The sequence below is a fragment of the Populus nigra genome, chromosome 1 (genome assembly GCF_951802175.1).
Source record: "Populus nigra chromosome 1, ddPopNigr1.1, whole genome shotgun sequence".
Lineage (NCBI taxonomy): Eukaryota > Viridiplantae > Streptophyta > Magnoliopsida > Malpighiales > Salicaceae > Populus > Populus nigra.
In genome coordinates, this window is record NC_084852.1 from 10108437 (window position 1) to 10127628 (window position 19192).

Genomic DNA, 19192 nt, shown 5'->3' on the forward strand with positions numbered 1-19192 from the left:
TTTTGAAATATAATTTTGATTCATCTATATTTTTTATATATAGATGAAATTTATTTTTAAAATAAAAAAATATTTATTTTTTGATAATATTTTTAATATGTGCAGCCTTGCATAATGGTTTTTTTCAATCAATTTCATATGTATGTTTATTTCTATTATCGTTTCATTGAATAAAAATATTATTTTAATAAATAAATTCATTAAACATAATCAAATAAATGTCTCATGTTGTCAGATCAAATATCTTAATCTACTTTAAACTCTTGATTTTTCAAGTTTTGATTTTAGTTATTGCTACTAATATTTTTTATTTATTTACTTATGCAGATAGTTATCAATTTATATAATTAGATACTTACATAAGCTTTTTAATTTATATTTTAAAAATTTTATATAAAAAATACTTTAAAAACAGCTTACATATCTATATTTTTAAAAAAATCAAAATGGCTAGTAAATAATGAAATGAAAGTGAATGAATCGGTAAATATATGCTTTGTTTTACTTTGTCTCTGGTAATGAACAAGGGACTAATTGTACGTCCTTGGAAAAACTAAGCTTAAAAACATTAAATTTCAATCAGGAATTCCCTTTTCTTTTTTACACAATAATCAACCAAATTGGAGCCCCGAAAACATCAACCATAAGCCAACGATGATTGATTCTAGTCACATTTCAATTAGAAACTCACTTTATAATTCCTCGTGTTATGTCATGAATTGAATCAATTTTTTATTAAATGTACAAAAAAAATATTCAAGTGTTGTTAATATATTTTCTAACAAAAAAAATTTATAAACAAGTAAAAAAAATTATATTCAAGTCATTAACTCAACTAAATCTAATAAGATCGAGTAATTTAATAATCTGATTTAAACTATATATAACAATAATATACGAACTATAAAAAAAAATGACAATAATCAACCAAAATAAATGAGTAACTGATATTACAGTTGGGAGCAAAAAAAAAATATATTGAAAACCACTATCATTCTATCATGGACATCACTCACCACAAAAAAAAAATTAAAGCGAACAACTATCTATATTAAATAAATCAATTCTAGTTAATTAAATATTAAAATTTATTTAAAATAAAACATAATAAAAAATAACAAATAAAAAGACTTTGTTTAAAAAGAGCACAATCTATAATTAAATAAACATTAAAATAAAAAATAAAAAAATCATTAACTTTTAAAAATGTTTTTACTCGTTAATAACTTTACCCCTACTCCTTAATAAAAAAAAATCATGAATAAAATGACAAAAACACCCTTCAATCTAAGAATTAAATCATTTGACATAAAAGGTGCAAAGGTGATTTGACTGTGCAACATGGTTGGATATTATGGAATGGCCCTCCCTCTGTTTTTTTTTTTAGCTTATAAGAACAAGGAGGTATTTTTACGGTGAAACAAGCATGTAAAAATTTAAAACTAACCTTGATAATAAGGAAAAAAACAAAAAAAATGTAAAGGTTAGTGTTGTAATTTCAATGGATAAAAAAGCAAATTGCCCATATTACCCCGACTCAATTTTAAAATATCAAAATTGTACACGTGGAAGGATAATTATACCCTTAAAACTTGTGCAATTTTTTTAAAAAGGTCAACGTTAGAAAAACTTGTGCAGCATCTTTTAGGTTTTTTTTTTTTTTTAATTTTCCTTATTTATATTATCTGCAAGGAGTGGCTAGACAAGTCTAATCAATTCCCCTTTTTTTTTTTTTTATTAATGTTACTGCTGCACATGTTTTTCAGCTCTGCAAATCTTATAAAGTATCACAGTACAGGTCAGCAGAGATCCTGCCCTGGGGGCTCCAGCATGCAGGCATCATCAACCGTCTATTATATTATTAGCTTAGATTTTTTTTTTAATTTAATTTTAATTGTTCAAAATAAAAAATTGCCGATGGCTTAGGTTTTACCATATCTTTTATATTTATTTGGGAATCCGTTGAGCGATGGTATGATGGAATTTTTCTCTAATAAATAAATAAGGATGGGGCGTCATGTTCCATGGAGAACTCAACAGAAAATTATTGAACTGACTATTAGGATTAATATAATACTTTATTAATTATTATCAGATTAATCAGTCCAGTTTGATCCTTTTATATTTTAAAAATAAAAGGAAAATACGTAAGCCTAGTCTCCTAAGCCTAAAAATAAATATTTATCTAAATTAACAATTACAATGTTATTTAAAAAATCCAATTATACTTTTTAAATGAGATGAATACTTTTATAGTTATATTTGCAACAACTTTTTTTATTAATTATATATGATCCTAACATTTAATAAATTGTATAAAAATGAATATTCAATGAGAATTAAATATATTTTTATTGTTAATCTTATATGGTTTTTATGAACTAACTATTCTTTGATTTTTTTTTCATACAACCACATACAAATTTTATGAAGACATTCTTTTTTTTTTAATTTTTATTTAAAACTTGCCTTTTGGATTATGATAATTATTTTTCTGTAAGAAATATACTATTAATAAAAAAAATCATCCAAGAAAATAAATTAATAAGGAAACAAACACCCATCACAAATTCTTTATCCTTATTTGTCCTCGTGAAATCACCCACACAAGAATTACAGTATTAAAAGAGAAAAATCTTAATTTGATATCTAACTTTTTATTATTTTTTTATTTGAGTTTCTCACTTTTTATTTTACGTATTTAAGTTAAATTATCTTTTTATTCCTTTTTAATTTTGACATCTATCATTAATTCATCTGATTTATTCGTTATCCTGTGACCCGTGACACCATATCTAAAAAGCAACAAAATTATTTTTTAAAAAAACTTTTAGGGACTAAACATTGAAATTCAGCTTTATTTTTTTAAATGTTTTTTCCTCAATTTTTTAATTAGAGTTTAGTTTTTACCACGTGATATAAGATAACAAATATATTAAAAAAAAAATTTCGTTCTTATCTTGGTATCTTCACACCTTTTTAAAAAGTAAAACTAGTTTCGTTTGGGGTTCGTGACTGTATTTTTCAATAAGTACGCTTTCTAGGGATTGAATTTGTGTTCTCTTCCTTATAAAGATATAACAATATCTTAATTATTAGACCAATACTTCATTGATACAAACATATCAAGATTAAGTTAATAACAATCACCCATCTACTAAAGAAAAAACAATAACTCAAATAAAAAAATAAAAAATAAGATAATAAAATAAAAAACAATAAAAAAAACACAGGTTTCTTATGGTAGCTTACTTTTTATCACATGTCACAAGGTATAAATACTAAATATAGAAATATGGTGGTAGTAATTCTTCTAATCTGGTATAAGAAAAAAACAAAATAAAAGTCTTTTCACAATTTTGTTATCATAGAAAATCTCCAACAATTCTTTGAAAAAAAATTTAAAAATTGATGTTGATAAAAAAAATCTATTTCAAAGAATTGAACCTTCTTGAAATATTTTATTTTAAAAATTAAAAAACTTTATGTTAAAGTAATAGATGCTAATAAGAATAATAATACTCGTGGATCCATTTTTGTTTCTCTCTTATCAAAATTATTGACATCAAAATTATTTATAATAAACTAAATTAACAACAAACATTAACAATAACTCAAATACACAAAATTATAAATGAGATACTTAAATATAAAAATAATAAAAAATTAAACACCAAAAAAACATTTATTTCATATTAAAACAAGCCCATCCAACCTGGCAAAAGGTGCAGAAAATTAAATAGTACTCCACGTGTTGTCGATCAGTATCTCCATAATAGACGGTAGTGACTTGCCCAACTAGTTATTGAAGTTTATATATATATATATATAACTTGCAAGTATTTTTTTTCTTCAGAAGAATTATTATATACTAGTTTAGTTTGTATGTCTTTGTTATACCGTTGAGATCGGTTTTTTAAAGTAAAAAAAAAAAAAATTAGGTTTTAAATTTTTTTATATTGTTATTAAACATTAAATATTCATCTTAGAATATAATAATTTTAACATAAATTATTGTTTTTGTTAAGAAAACATTTTATGATTATTAAAGTAAATTATTAAATATTATTATAAATTTTTATTCTGTTTTTATTTTTTTGTCACTCAAAAAAGTTTTTTACCAAATTCACTTACTCTTCAATTTAAACATAATTTTTAAATACTATTATAATTTTTTATTTGAATTATAACATGATTGTATTATATTTATGATTTTTTTAACTTTCAATCACATATAAAATACAAAAATACTATAAATTAAGCTTTTAAATTTATTTTTTTACATGCCATTGTTATTTTCCTTTTTTTTTAAATTTAATCTATTGACAATCATTATTTTTAAAATCATATAATTAAATAAAATTATTTTATTGAAACTAGTATAGTTTATAATATAGTATTTTTTTAAGTTAAAAAAATTCAACACAATCCACGATGAAACATGTGACACCAATCTTGATAGGACTTGCATAGATGGCAAAGTGCGGTGTTTTTTTTTTTAAAAAAAATTAATTTTTATATGTTTTTAAATTGTTTTAATATATTAATGTTAAAAATTATTATTTTTAATATATTGAAAAATATCAGGGATATAAGAATTTATAAATTTCATTTAACTCTGGTTATTAAAAATAAAAAGAAATAAAGAATAATGTATTTTATAGGTAAAGAATATCCTAAGGACAGTAGAAATCATTCAAGTGGCAAAAAAAGTATCTAAGCCTTTTCTCGAAAAGAAAATGAAAAAAAGATGGTGATTAATATGAGGTTGGATCTGTGGCTCCCATTTTTTTGAACGCCCACAGATAAGCCCTTCCGTTGCCTCCTTTCATAAATCTTTCTGCTAGCTACATCATGAACACAAACGAGACACAACTCTCTTGATGTCCTGACAACACTGACCTCAGAACTGATAAAGAAATCAAAGACAAAACAGTGTCCTATGTGGGCTTATTGGATCCACTCAAATGCGTACTCCAACTTGTGCTCTCAATGAAATGAGGAACTTCTAAAAAACTGAGCATCCATTTCTTTCTTTCTCTTGAGTTTTGAACAAGACCCCTCTTGTTTTTTTTCTCGCTTTATTTCTCGGTGGCTGCTGGTTGTAATATGGCAAATTGAGCAATACTTGCTACCTGGATTCTCCAATTTGAGAGCAAAATTTTGTCTCTTTCTTGCTTTTTTGGGGTGTTGCTCTTGAGAATGATGTCAATGACATGCCATAATCTTGATTTTGGAAGGGCTAAACTTGATTTGGTGGCTTGTGGCTGCTCCTCCAATGCTTCAATAGATAGGTATTCAGTGAGGAATTATGCTAAGTCTGTTTCTAAGAGCTGTAACAGAGATTATGGTTCTAGGAGACTGGTTTGTAGCAGGCGAGATATTGCTAGGTGTCGAGTTTCCCCAACAAAGACCCCTGAGACTTTACCTGCGGGTACTTTTCTTATGGCCAAAGCACCTCTCTCTCTCTCTCTCTCTCTCTCTGTAATTTGGATTTTTTGTTTTGCTAGGTCTTTTTGATATTCACGGGTTTTACCTGTATCGATAGGAGCTGTATTTGCTTTTCATGGTTTGGTTGACAATTGCTCATTGTGACATCTTGCAGTATTGATTTCGTGTCTTATTGATACTTGAACGTATTTGTAAATTTGTTGGATTATAGTTTAGTGTCTGTACCCAGCAGAACTAACAATCAGTAAGTTGTCTTACTGATACTGATTGGATTTGCTTTAGTGTAGCACAATTTGGTGCCTTTGATTAACTATTTCTTGGCTGGTCACAGTTTAGTGCTTATCTAATTCGTGATGATTGTGGTGTACTTACATTTAAGAGCTTGGTCTCCATTAATGAAGCACCTGCCATTGTTGTAATGATATGTTGTAATGCTTGAAATGCTGGTATTTTTGTTCATTTTTTTTGGCTGAATACAGGAGTTGCTGAAGGTCCTACAGGACTTCTGAAATTGAAGAAAGATCCGAGAGAATCAATTTCAATAACAAATTTGTTTGAAGTGGTTGCAGATGATCTCCAGACTCTTAATCAAAATCTTCAGTCGGTGAGTAACCATTATAGATTTTTTGGTGTTGACATATGTTAGGACATGATTATTGCACACTTTTGAGTCATCCATGCCAGATGTGATACCTGCTGAATTTTCATATCGAGTTTTATATCAGTTGATGGTGTTTTATGGTTTGTTGACTCTGGGAACACAAATGTGGTTTTGCTTGAAAATGCTATCTAGCATTGCTGTGTTTGTCTGTGGCTTTGGTAGTTGTCTTTGTATGTAACTTATTTCGTTGGGAATCACAATATGATTTATTTGAATGTTAGGACAATGCTTAATCTCTGAATAGTTAATATTTGCTTGTAGTAGGATAAGGTGCCACTAGATATTTTTTGTATTTTAAAAAATAGTTGTCAGGGCACTTACACCATAGTAGATCTATGCAGAATAAACTCTTACAAATATATTAACCATTGGTTAGCTGATTGACCACTACAAATGGTCTGAGTTGATATAAGTTGGCATAGCAGGTAGTTGGTAAGAATTTAAAGTCGGCACCGAGTCCGCACTGTGGTACAAGTAAACATGGTTATTTTGGCACAAGATGAGCTAACAAAAAAGGGTCACTACATTCAGATTTTTACCTGCTTCCGTATTCTGCTATTGTCTGTTTTCTATTATCTGTTGCCCTTTATATAGCTGAATTGTGTACCGTTTTGCACCAAATCAGAATAGTTTGTTTCGTTCCTTATATCCAATTCCTGTATTTCTGATGAAGATTCTCTCGTAGATTGTTGGTGCAGAAAATCCAGTTTTGATGTCTGCAGCTGAGCAGATATTTGGTGCTGGTGGGAAGAGAATGCGACCAGCTCTGGTCTTTCTAGTTTCAAGAGCCACGGCTGAAGTAGTAGGGATGAAGTAAGTTTTACCCAGTATGTGAGGGCATTATATGGTGCTGAGTGGAATAGAAAAAATTATATTGCATTGCTGCTTTGCAGGGAACTTACAACTGAACATCGACGTTTAGCAGAGATTATCGAGATGATCCACACTGCAAGTTTAATACATGATGATGTACTGGATGAAAGTGACATGCGAAGAGGTAGGATTTCAAATTGATAGTATAATCATTATGATGTATCAAAGCAACTTGAAAAATCTCATTAATGTCACTTTATCATTCACCAACACATGCTTATTAAAGAAACCCAAGCTATTTTAAAACTTCCAAAGTATATGAGGACCTAATGTTTCCCCAAGCACCAGCAAACCCACTTACAGTTTGCATACCCTAGACTTCATATCTGCAAATCTTCCTTGGTGTGAAATGGTAACAGATTATCAACCTCTATTTGGTTATTGTAATATGCTTACATATACTCTTGTATAAAATGCTTGATTAGAAGAGTTCTCGATCAGGTCATCAGCATTATATTCTCTATTGAATTAGGTCTTGTGTTTTACAACAACTAGAGGATAAATTTAGTTTATTGAACATGTATTGTTATTCTGCTCCTTACATTAGCTACAGTTGAAGGATTTCTAAATGAGTACGTTGGACATATACAAGAGTTGAATATGAAGGCTCTCTGAAATGTATCTATGGATTATACGTTTTAATTTCATTTGCCCTGTTTAGAGTTTTACAGAACCAGTCCAAGGCTGAAAAGAGAAGTGTTCTTGTAGATGGATGACCAACAGGTCACATATAGTTAGACCTACTTTAGCTGTGAGATGGAAAATATGATTCTGTGAAGCCAACATTCTATTGTTTGGACTTGTGCATCGACCTGGAATCCTACTCCCCTTTAAAAAGGAAACTGAAACTATCTATTATTCTCCCAATTAAGGATTGTAAAGCAACATTTGATTGTTTTTATATGAAGATCTAATGTGCTATGTTTCCCTTCTTTCTTAAATGCCTATAAACTTGTGGGACTGATACATCACTGTATCAGAGAGTATGTCATAGATGAGTGAGAGCTTAAGCTTTCTTTCACTGTATATCACTATGCTAGAGCCTATTGACATGACATGAGCTTGAATGTGCACATCCAATGAGATGTAATACACTGCTTCAACTTTTGAATGAATTGCTACCTAAGCAGAGATTATAGACTGAAGGAAATATACTATAAGTAGTGACTGGTATTATTGAAGCTCTTATTTATCACATCAAGTAGGGTCGCGAAACTGAAATATTTATAGAACAGTTTGTTGCATTTTGCAATTTCTTTTGTTTTCTCGTTTCATAATTTCCATTATGGGCCTACAGTAAGACCTTCTCTGACTTTCTGTTCACTGCTGCTAATTTGCAGGGAAGGAAACTGTTCATCAACTCTATGGTACAAGGGTAGCGGTACTGGCTGGGGACTTCATGTTTGCTCAGTCGTCATGGTACCTAGCAAATCTTGAAAATATTGAAGTCATTAAGCTTATCAGCCAGGTAGGTCTGCAATTCCATTCTATACATGAGCAGTAATAGTCCGGTCCAGTGTTTGATATATGATATGGAGTTTTTGCACCTCACTATATATTGTTAGTTTTACAAATTGAAATCTGAGAAACAGGAATGGGGTCAAGATGGTGTTATCCTGGTGAATTGAAGTTGATTTACAATTATACTTGCTCGATGGCAGGTTATTAAGGATTTTGCTAGTGGTGAAATAAAGCAGGCATCTAGCCTATTTGATTGTGATGTTGAACTTGAAGAGTATTTGATCAAGAGCTATTACAAGACAGCCTCCTTGATTGCTGCTAGCACCAAAGGAGCTGCTATTTTTAGCGGGGTGGACAGTAGTGTTTCCATGCAGATGTATGACTATGGAAAGAATCTTGGTCTCTCCTTCCAAGTTGTGGATGACATACTAGATTTTACACAGTCAGCAGAGCAGCTGGGGAAGCCAGCTGGGAGTGACCTGGCTAAGGGGAACCTGACTGCTCCAGTAATATTTGCTCTAGAGCAATCACCAAAACTAAGAGAAATAATCGAGTCTGAATTCTGTGAGAGTGGTTCCATTGATGAAGCTATCGAGCTGGTTAAGAGCTCTGGGGGCATTGAAAGGGCGCAGGAATTGGCGAAAGAGAAAGCTGATCTTGCAATTCAGAATCTCAGATGCCTTCCTCAGGGCTCCTATCAATCAGCTCTCGAGGAGATGGTGCTGTACAATCTCGAACGGATTCATTAGTATGATACTTCTTGTTGTACAAGCTATTCGTTGGTCATCGGAAACAATAAATAATGTACAACAGCAGCGGAGCCATGTAGCGAAAATACTATGAAACAAGCCTGTACCGGGTGCCGGAATTCATACTAGTCTTGCAGAAGAGAAGTCCCTGAAGACTCATCATTCTATATTCTTTAAGCTACTGGGCTAAGATTTCAGCTAATAATACTGCGTATTCAGCTACAGGTTGATCACAGTTGTCCCCAGAAAAATCACTTTCTACTATTGTGGTAGAATAAAGGAATTTTTAGGCCGTCTTGCTCAACTGTATCATAATCTTTTTTGTTTCTTTGTTTAGTATTTTTTTTTTACTTTTTTTTTAAATTACACTTTAGGCAATCCAATTCATAAATTTAAATAAAAAAACAAATCCATCCTTATATATAACATTACGCTGCTCTCTCGAGTAAAAATCTCAATTTTTAACGCTCAAATCTTAATAATCCAAATCTTATAAACTAATATTCAAATATTGTTTTTAAATGGTTTTTTTTAATATATTAAAATATATATATTTTTAATTTTTTTAATACTAGAATATTAAAACCATCCATAAATACTAAAAGATTTAATTTTAAATAAAAAAATCTAATTTTTTAAAGACGGGGGTTTATGCTGAAAAAAACAATTAAGTCTATTTCTCACTCACCCTCTGTTTTTGATCATTTTGTGAGTAAGCAAGTGATGCAACCTCAGAAATCTGGTTCTCATGGTTCAGCTCATAAATAGCTTCAACTCTCTCCTCTTCATTTTACCCTCACGATAGAGTGAGATGGGAGGAAAGCCGTACTAGCGCATCTTCTCTCTCCAAGGCAGGGTCTCCAAAAATGTAGCTTCAAATGGTTTTGATTATAAATCTAACCATCGAGTTGACAAGGGATGCGATTCAAATATTGTGTCTTTGGCTGCATCTTCTTGAAGGTGGCTTGATGAAAATCAAATCGGAAGAAAGAATTCAGTAATTGATGACTGTGATGCAAAGTAGTCTATACATGTTCTTGGATGCAAAGATTCAGTTTTGCAGATCCAAGGTAATTTTTATACCATGTGAGAATATACAAGTCATCTGTGGATATTTCGTAATATCATGTTCTTTGTTTAGAAATCCACAAGCAACTCAATTGATTCTCACAATTTGCAATGAAAACAATATTATAATCGACAAATTGTCGGGGTTGATCGGGCAGACAGTATGGGTGGTGGCTGCTGTTGTGGTTGAAGGAGAGGAGCTGTTGCAACGGTAGTGGAGGGGCTAGTTCGCTACTTCAGAAAAAAACTATTTTAAGTTTTTTTTTTTAATAATTTCTATTTTTTAATATAGATAAATAAAAAAAATTGTTATGATTGTCGTGATGTATTTGAGAGAATAATAAATATTATATTTTAAAATATTTTTTTGATATTAACTTTTTTCTTCTTCTTTGTTTGTTTTATAAGAAATAAAAAACCACAACGAAACTAAACGACACCGAAAATAATGAAATATTTTGGATCAAGTTGTAAAGCGGAATTAAAGTATATTAAAAAAAGGAATAATGCTTTTTACTATGGGTAATACAGTCATTTCACCTATTTCATGCCAGACACTTTCCTCCTCTCTACAGGTCCACTCCGCCGCCGCCGGTTCACCCTTTCTTTCTCCCCAATTAACACCAGCACCGCACAGCACCCATATACATATAAAGAAAAAGAAGACGCGATAGAATAGGTCACTCACTCAGTCTCCCCAAAGAAACTAATTAATAATTGAAATCCATGAATGCATGGAAAAGCATAGCCAAAGAAGCATTCACCCAAACTTGTCTAGTCGCCAAGTTCCTTGGCTTCCTTCACCTCACCAACAACTACCTCATCTCTCCCACTCTCGTCCGTACCGTTACTTCTTCTTGCTTGTAAACTCACTTTTGGGATTCTTCATCTGACTCATCATCGTCCTCTGCTTTCAGGTTTACGGCCCTAGCATGCTCCCAACGCTAAATCTAACGGGCGACGTCTTATTAGTGGAGCACGTGTCTCACCGCTTCCAAAAGGTGGGTCCAGGAGATGTGGTACTGGTTCGGTCACCTTTAGATCCTACAAAGATGGTCACTAAACGCATTGTTGGCATGGAGGGTGATCAAATCAATTTCTTGCCCGATCCCTCCATTACTGACATCTGTCGCACCATCATGGTATGGATATGATAACATTAATTTCTTTTTTCTTCTTAATCTCATCTCATTGTTGTGGTTGAAGCGTGCGTGAATCTGGTTAATGAGTTGTTTGGTATTTGGGGTAATTGGAATTGGTAGGTACCAAAGGGGCACATTTGGATTCAGGGCGATAACATGTATGCTTCCTGTGATTCACGGCATTATGGGCCTGTTCCATATGGTCTTGTTCAAGGCAAGCTCTTTTTCAGGGTAACTTTTTGTTCCTTTACTCCTTTGTTCGTTTTTTTTATTGTGTATGTATGATTCAGATCAGACGAGAGTTGATTCTTGAAACAACCATCAGCGTATGAAATGATATTTCTTGCTTGAGGTTTTACTTTTATAGGGTTAAAGTTTAGGTTTCATTTCTCGGTTTACATGCATTGCATGCATGTGATTCAGTATTTTTAGGCCTTATTTCTAGGTTTATCGATTGCTTGGTCTAACTGCTTCAGACTTCCTTCTCAGGATCGTACTTGTTGGGACCGGACCGTAATCAGACTTAAATTAAGACATCTGTCTTGTAGATGTGGATTTCAATTTTAAAGAATGGGATATGAGTCTTTCAGGGGTCTAGGAGGATACTCCAATGGCTGTCTGACTTAGTACTATTTCTGATATTAACTTTCTTTCTTTTTAAGCTTTCTTCAACACTACGTGACGGAGATACTGGTTATTTACTATTGCGAGTTATAAACCTTTTTTTTCTAACCTGAGATCCCATTGGCATGGGGGCTTCACAATGAGAATCTCTTTCTTGTTCTCTCAAAGGGTTCTTGAAAAAAATGAATTTGCATTCAAGAGCCGTTTCCGAGTGTATGTTACCAAACCTTGTGAAGTTCTATATTCTTAAGTAAGAGTTACGACTCTGTTCCCTGAGCGTCACTTGAAGTTGCAAATAGTGTAGTTGTATGGTTGTAGCTCTTGGATTCAAATCTTGAATGAAATGATTTCCTTGCAATATCAGGTGTGTGTGCATAATGTGGGTCCTGATCATTTGATGACAAAAGATTTTTTTCAAGTTAGGTTTCAAGTGATCATTAATGGTTTGAGTGATAGTTAATACACAGTTTCTTTCTTTTTCTTTGTGATTTTCTTTGGCTAGTTGAGTATTGGTAGTGTTAGTGAATCATTTTGTAATATCTCCGTTTGTCATTAGGTATGGCCACCTTCTAGCTTTGGATCTTTCGGTCAGTGACCAAAATGAAGAATATAAGTTGGAGGTATGTTTATTTCCACAGTTCCACTGGACTATATTTAAATTCTGTGCTTAATATCCATTTGTTATGCTGATAAATCAATGGAAAACTTGTTAATATGCTCATGTAAGAATCATCATAGCCTTGGGAGCACTGAATATGATTATTGCCAATTTATCTTATGATATTTCGTTGTCTTCAGATCTAAAGTTTTTTCCACTTTTTTTTTCCCTGGTTGGTGATGGTTTATAGCTGGTTCTGCACAACAAGGTCATGCTCTGAATTTCTAAAGGACATCGATCATGACTAGTGAAGTAATCAGCATCTCTCTTTCTTTGCCATGTCATCTCAAATTGGAGCATTTTGTGCTCTTGTAACGAAGCATTTAAATAACATATGTCCTCTTGAGCTTCTTCAATCATGTCACCAAGTTTGTGAGATGCTAATTTACATGTCACGAATGGAATGTGGACTACCTGGAATATAGAAGACTGGAAACCATAGTTGCTGATTATGTCCATGTGTGGCAGCATTGCAGTGAGTATTCATTGCTAGCAACCCCACGAATCATGCAATATGTTGGAATGCATTTTCCTTGGCACACATGGTTCTGAGGTTCAGGAGGGGTGTTGGTAGTGATCCCAGAGTTTGTGCTATTCTTTCAGAAAAAGAATCTCATGGTTGCAGGTTTAAATGGCTTCAATGCCATTTTGTAATCAAAACTACGAATTCTTAAAGGGACCAAGCACCGAGTTACTTCATCTTGATATACACTGTCTGTTTTTTGAAGTAGCATTGCTTTATGAATTCTCATTCAGCAGCCAAATTTTTCTGATGGTTACCCTCCCTTTTGTTGAGTTGATGAAACGCCTGTGTATATAAAACACCAATGCTCTTTATGTTTTGATTTTCAGGAATTCCGTGAAGCAGAGGATCCCAATTTTGCATAACTTGTACATGACAAATCTTTAGCTATTAAACATCATGACAGTTTTCCAGCTGTCATTTCGCCGGAGATGCAGTGGCCAGAAGCAACAAATGGATCAAACTCCAGGCATCCTCTTATGTACATTTTTTTTGCGAGAGACGAAGTTGGCCTGCTTGTGGATTGTTACAGTTAGTAGTTGATTAATTATCGCCCATACACTGTTTTTCAATTTGAAACTGCAACATACAGTTGACCTGCCTGTGAATTTATATTTACTTAGAAAAAAACTTGGGAACAAGTCTTTGGAAGCACTATTTCTTTATTCACGAAGCCACTCTCCTTACAATGAACGAAATAAGCTTAAAGAACTGGGATGAGATTGTGTACCTGCCTTGCTAAAAGAAGCTAGCCTTAGAGCAGGTTTGACAGTATGGTTAGGGTGTTTTTTAAATAATTTTTCATGTTAAAATATATGTTAATAATGTTTTTTTATTTTTTAAAAATTATTTTTGATATTAATATATTAAAATGATAAAAAACATACAAATCATATTAAATTTTAACAAAAAAAATATATAAATATTTTAAAAACACAGCTGTAGCTACATTCCTAAACATTCCCTTACAAGAGCCCAGAATAAAAATTACTGTTGTTAACTTATATTTAGGAGAAAAGTTTCTAACTTTCCACCTAGATTTTGTAAGATTTACTTTATTTTATATTTTTATAAAAAGAATAATTTAAACAGGTAGCATTCCCAAAGAAAAATAAAAAAATAATATTATTTTAATTTTTTTAAATTAAAAATTCAATTTATTTTTATAAACTTAGATCTAGACTCTGAGCTTAGGGTTAAAAATGTAAAAAATCTAGATATATTATTAAAGATGTAAAAAATTTAGATATATTAGTGTTTAAAAGTAATAATAATTTTTTTTTAAAATATTGTTTAGTTTAATATTAACATTTTAATCGACTCAAAAACATAAAAATTATTTATAAATAATTTTTTTTTAAAAAAATAAATTGAACTACCTAACCAACATATTTTTAGACGGTATAATACCAATAACAAATTAAAATAAAATCCAGGAGGTCAATGAGGCAGGATATTAAATGATTAAATTAATGAATGTTTTAAGGGACTAATGGCAAGATGGACAATTCGTCCCGAGCCGAACTAGCTATAAAAGGAGAAGCAGTAGGGTTTTGGATCTCACTGCCTTTGAGAGAACAGAGCGTGAATATCCTTCGTGCCGCTCTTGTTCCGTTGCGGGCATACAGCAATTCCCATGATTCCTTCCATTGATCTTTGCAAGCAGATTGATTCTCTCTCTTGCAGTTGCATGAAAGGTGTTATACATCTCCATCATTATTTTCTTGTTGTTTTAGAAACTTTTGCTTTTCAAAATATGGCCGATCCAATGGGCTCTCGCTTAAAAAATGGCAGAAATGCGCGAGAGCTCAATTTCACCCGGCCTAGAGTTGAATAATGGGGCAGCCTCAAGGTTTTTACATGTTTTCTCACTCGTGTTTTAATTCAGGAAATTGCCCTAAATATTTCTTTCATTATTTCCTCTTTTTTCAAATCCAAACATTTATTGACCATGGCTACTCTTATAGATCTGAGCCCCCCTTTTTTTATTTTCTGGATTTGTTCAGCTCTTCAGTATATTAATGGATTCTCGCCCTCGTATAATCATGTTGGTATCTTTTTATCTTACCTCTCATTTAATTTCTTAGTTTCTTTTAACTAATTGTGGTGTTATTTCGTCTCCACTTACAGAATTTTTGCTAGAGCTGTTTTGACTTCAGTCATGTCAAAGTTTTGCAGCACGTCTTTAACTTTCCTCTGCAGACAGTTGCTAATCTTGAGGATTAGACTCAGTAAAATGAGTAGATGCGGAGTAGGATTGCTTCCAATCTGGTTACCTGAAAACTCGATGTCCGAGTCAAGGATCATCAATGGCAAACCCCAAAAATGACGGGAGCTAAGTTTTCCACTGCTGTTGAAGAAACCAACTAAACATCGACTTCCCTAAAATCAGGTGAAAAAGAAGAAACATGGATAAATTGGGCAAATAAATGATGAAAATGACTTTAAATCAAAAGGTTACTTTTTGATGAAATAACATTTTTTTTAATGGGTTTTTTTAAAAAAAAATTATGATAAAATTTTAATTATATCACATTTCAACATTTCAAAATCATGATAACAATGAATTAGTTTATTATAAGGATAATCTAGACAACTTTCAAAATTGCTAAAACCAGGGATCAAAACTGTTAGCTATACAAAATTTGTTAAAATCAGAGTTTTAGGACACATTTTTAAAATTTAAAGGTTTAATAGTCAGTTTGGTGATTTTAAAAATTCAATAATGGTTAGAGTAGTGATTTTATAGTTGCTTTTAAAAAATTAATCTTTAAAAATTTACATGCGATTAAATAATTATATAAAAATATTATGGTTTTTTTAAGTTGATATTTTGTTGGTGTGACTAAATCTTCTTTAAAACTTAAATCTATTTTATTGGTCTATAAATAAATAGATATGATAAATTATTTTTATAATTTATCTAAGATATATCTTTATTTAGATATAATAGATCATGTTGTGATTACTTTTTAAAATTTTAATTGAAGTTTGTTTTTTTTAGTTTATTTATATTTTTATTTATAAAATATATTTAAAAAAAAATCAAAAAATTATGGTTTTTATATAAAAAGATTGATGGGTTATACAATTATATTCAACCGTTCGATGATAATTGTGCTTTAAAAGGACAACATATTTAAATGTTGATATTCAAAAACGCGATCATTATGACAATTATCATAATAATATTTAATAAATATTATATTTTAAAAAATAATAAGATAAAAAGATACTATTTCACTACATCTTTTTAAATTGTATTATCCTATGAAAGTTTCAATTTACTATGCAATTAAAACAAGAATTCCAAGAAACAGTTCAACAGCTACTAAAATGGTTGTAATGTCTCTTTGGACATTGTTGGCTTGCAATGGAATTACACTTTGTGCCCAAAAGGCTACCATTGGCAAATGTACAGAAAAGCATGTTTCATGGTTGAAAGTTGAAACAAAATCCAAGACCAATTAACTGGTCTTGCTAGGAAAATCTCAAATTGAGTAAGGAAAGATGAAGCATCTGGTTCCCTTGCAAGTCCACTATCTGTTGCATGTCAGATCAGAGGAAAGCTAGCTCAGATGTCATCTCCAAAATGAAGAAGATAAGACATCATCCTCCACTTGGAACATGAACTGAAGTCACCAAAGAAATTAATGCTTGTATACATTCTGTTCAGTGCTCTCCAGAAAAGTTTCATGTCAATTGTAGTATGGTACTGATATTCAGCCTTGAGTGGAAATCCAGAGAAGCGAGCTCGATGTTCTAGTTTGGCATCCGTTGAAAGACTGCAGTTTATCCGCGTTCAAAACTATAAACCACCAAGTTCAGTTTCTTGATTATACCTTCAACTCTTAAAGACATGGATCCTTCATGTTCCCAGAGATCTTTGAGAATCATGCATAGCTGTTGTTGGAATGCTGCAGATCGTTCTCTTTCGCGCTGAAGCTCATCATATATGCCCTGGATCTTCTTATCCTTTTCCTTCTGCAAACATGGTTGAACATATCGAAGTTAGGCGAGTGAAGAGAAGGAAAATCTTGGAAGAATCCAGTACTGGAATCTCATCATAAATACAATTTCACAATCAAAGATATTTCCTGTATGGCATGCTACAATGTCACATTGTTCAATCTTGGAGCCTTCAAGATGAGGAACTGTGCTATATGTATCGTTTCAGTAGGTTTAACGCACCTGTAACATATCTTTAAGTTTCGTCCATAGGGTAAGCATCCTCCCCACCATTTGCGAAGCAGACAAGTACCACTCTAGCTTAAATGCAAGTTTAAAGCTTTGCAATCTTTTTATAGGCAGACAATAATTACTAACTCACTCGAAGAACTTGTATACATGGAGTTATCCCCAATTTAATTACAAATGCAAATAACACTGTTTTTGTATTTTTCAAATTTTTTTATAATCAAAACTATATATTTATTGGATTACAAGCCTACCGATTATCACCACCGACAAGATATAGCTTATAAGCAACCATCTAATAAATGATATAGTGGTAAAAGTTTGGGATCAAGAAATATGTATCTTTTATGATTTCAAATTCTATGTGGTTGCTAATATAAAAATCACTAAAAACTTACATGGTTGTTAACTTCAGAACCCGTGGGATTAGTCGAAATACATGCAAGCTAGCTCGAACACCTATATTAATAAAAAGAGAAAAAGAAAAAGAAAGATATAACTTATAAGCTATTTGCCTACAAATTATCAGCTCTTGAGATTACAAGCCTACAAGATTACAAGTATACTGACAAACAAATTATGAAGATCTTGCACACTTGAATTAATTGCAGAGCAATTGTTGTTGATTTGTTTATTTATTGTTGTTGTTGTTTTTTATTTTTTACTGCCTTTAATCCTTCTTTAAACTTTTGGCCTATTAAAATAATTTTCCATCAAACCTCGCCGCATAAAAATTTTATATTTCTCATCAAACTTGAAAGCTGGCCCAAAAATACACTGTATTGACATAGCCATTACGACAGCAGCAATGCTCTTAATTATACCAGACAGACATGGGAAACCTAAAGTAGCTTACTACCTATTACAATAAGAGGTACGTAGCTTACTAATTTTATTGTGGTTATATACGTTGGCATAACAATTATTACACTAGAGATAAACCACTATATATTTCGAGGATCAATTTGTATGACTTCAAAGATTGAAGGGGTCAAATTACACAGACCAAGACTTTATTACACTTGTTTGTATGATCTCGAAGATTGAAGGGATCAAATTGCACAGACCAAGACTATATATGTCGAGGATCAATTTGTATGACCTCAAAGATTGAAGGGATCAAATTGTATAGACCAAGACTTTATTACACTTGAAATAAACCATTATATATGTCGAAGATCAATTTGTATGATCTCGAAAATTGAAGGGATCAAATTGCACAGACCAAGACTATATATGTCGAGGATTAATTTGTATGATCTCAAAGATCAAATTACACAGACCAAAACTTTATTACACTTGAAATAAACCACTATGTCGTTGGCATAAATTAGAAGATTTTTTCTTTATTACATTGTAAACTCTTGTTACGTAATTGTTTTTTTTTTTTTGGCTATAGATTAATTTTTTCTCAATTTTTATATCATTTTAATATATTAATATAAAAAATAATCACTCTATCAAAGGCCAGGAGCCTGCGGGTTTACAAGCTTCTATCTTGATATTCTATCTAGCTAATTAATCAAGACTATTAGTCAAGGAAAATACTATTCTTGCTTAATTAGGATTTTGTTTTACTTGGTCAAAGCTCAGGTTTCTCTATAAAAAAAGAAAAAAGAAAACCCTAGCTTGTAACAGACCATCTTCACATATCAATAAACATGCCTTTCCATCATACAGTAAAACAAAAAAGATAATGTTTATTTAGGAATTAAAACATGCCTTATCATTGTAAATAAACTTAGAATGGATCAACGTAACTCGACAGAGACTCATTGAATGTGA

At 31.5% G+C, this 19192-nt stretch overlaps 2 protein-coding genes and 1 long non-coding RNA gene across 9 annotated transcripts; all 3 read left to right on the top strand.

The window, feature by feature from the left end:
- The first annotated feature begins 4825 nt into the window (after positions 1 to 4825).
- Positions 4826 to 9499, top strand: LOC133702927 (solanesyl diphosphate synthase 1, chloroplastic-like). Its single transcript, XM_062127263.1, has 6 exons — positions 4826 to 5434; positions 5931 to 6055; positions 6798 to 6925; positions 7006 to 7109; positions 8326 to 8453; positions 8647 to 9499. Exons 1-6 carry the CDS (start codon positions 5203 to 5205, stop codon positions 9193 to 9195), a joined length of 1266 nt encoding a protein of 421 aa, XP_061983247.1. The 5' UTR covers positions 4826 to 5202; the 3' UTR covers positions 9196 to 9499.
- A 390-nt stretch (positions 9500 to 9889) lies between these two features.
- LOC133702936 (mitochondrial ATP-independent inner membrane protease subunit 1a) lies at positions 9890 to 13864 on the top strand. Of its 7 annotated transcripts, none has more exons than XR_009843806.1 (6): positions 10789 to 11100; positions 11181 to 11405; positions 11526 to 11636; positions 12586 to 12649; positions 12878 to 12939; positions 13540 to 13864. XR_009843806.1 is itself a non-coding variant. In XM_062127317.1 (5 exons), exons 1-4 carry the CDS (start codon positions 10200 to 10202, stop codon positions 12622 to 12624), a joined length of 441 nt encoding a protein of 146 aa, XP_061983301.1. In that variant the 5' UTR covers positions 9890 to 10199; the 3' UTR covers positions 12625 to 12649; positions 13540 to 13864. The 7 variants fall into 7 exon arrangements, 5 of the variants coding, with proteins under 5 accessions (XP_061983301.1, XP_061983280.1, XP_061983259.1 ...); XR_009843808.1 differs by having other exon boundaries at positions 11526 to 11619; XM_062127317.1 differs by lacking the exons at positions 10789 to 11100; positions 12878 to 12939 and adding an exon at positions 9890 to 10265.
- Positions 13865 to 14787: 923 nt separating this feature from the next.
- On the top strand, positions 14788 to 17616 carry LOC133697820 (uncharacterized). The gene is made up of 2 exons (XR_009842934.1): positions 14788 to 15257; positions 15341 to 17616. It is a non-coding gene; the product is annotated as an uncharacterized LOC133697820 (long non-coding RNA).
- The last annotated feature ends 1576 nt before the right edge of the window (positions 17617 to 19192 follow it).

Coding starts and splice junctions, on each gene's coding strand:
- LOC133702927 (XM_062127263.1), top strand. CDS start 5,203: ATGATGTCAATGACATGCCATAATCTTGATTTTGGAAGGGCTAAACTT. Junction 6,926..7,005: donor GCTGAAGTAGTAGGGATGAA/GTAAGTTTTACC, acceptor GCTGCTTTGCAG/GGAACTTACAACTGAACATC. Junction 8,454..8,646: donor TCATTAAGCTTATCAGCCAG/GTAGGTCTGCAA, acceptor GCTCGATGGCAG/GTTATTAAGGATTTTGCTAG.
- LOC133702936 (XM_062127275.1), top strand. CDS start 10,990: ATGAATGCATGGAAAAGCATAGCCAAAGAAGCATTCACCCAAACTTGT. Junction 11,406..11,525: donor ACATCTGTCGCACCATCATG/GTATGGATATGA, acceptor TGGAATTGGTAG/GTACCAAAGGGGCACATTTG. Junction 11,637..12,585: donor AAGGCAAGCTCTTTTTCAGG/GTAACTTTTTGT, acceptor GTTTGTCATTAG/GTATGGCCACCTTCTAGCTT.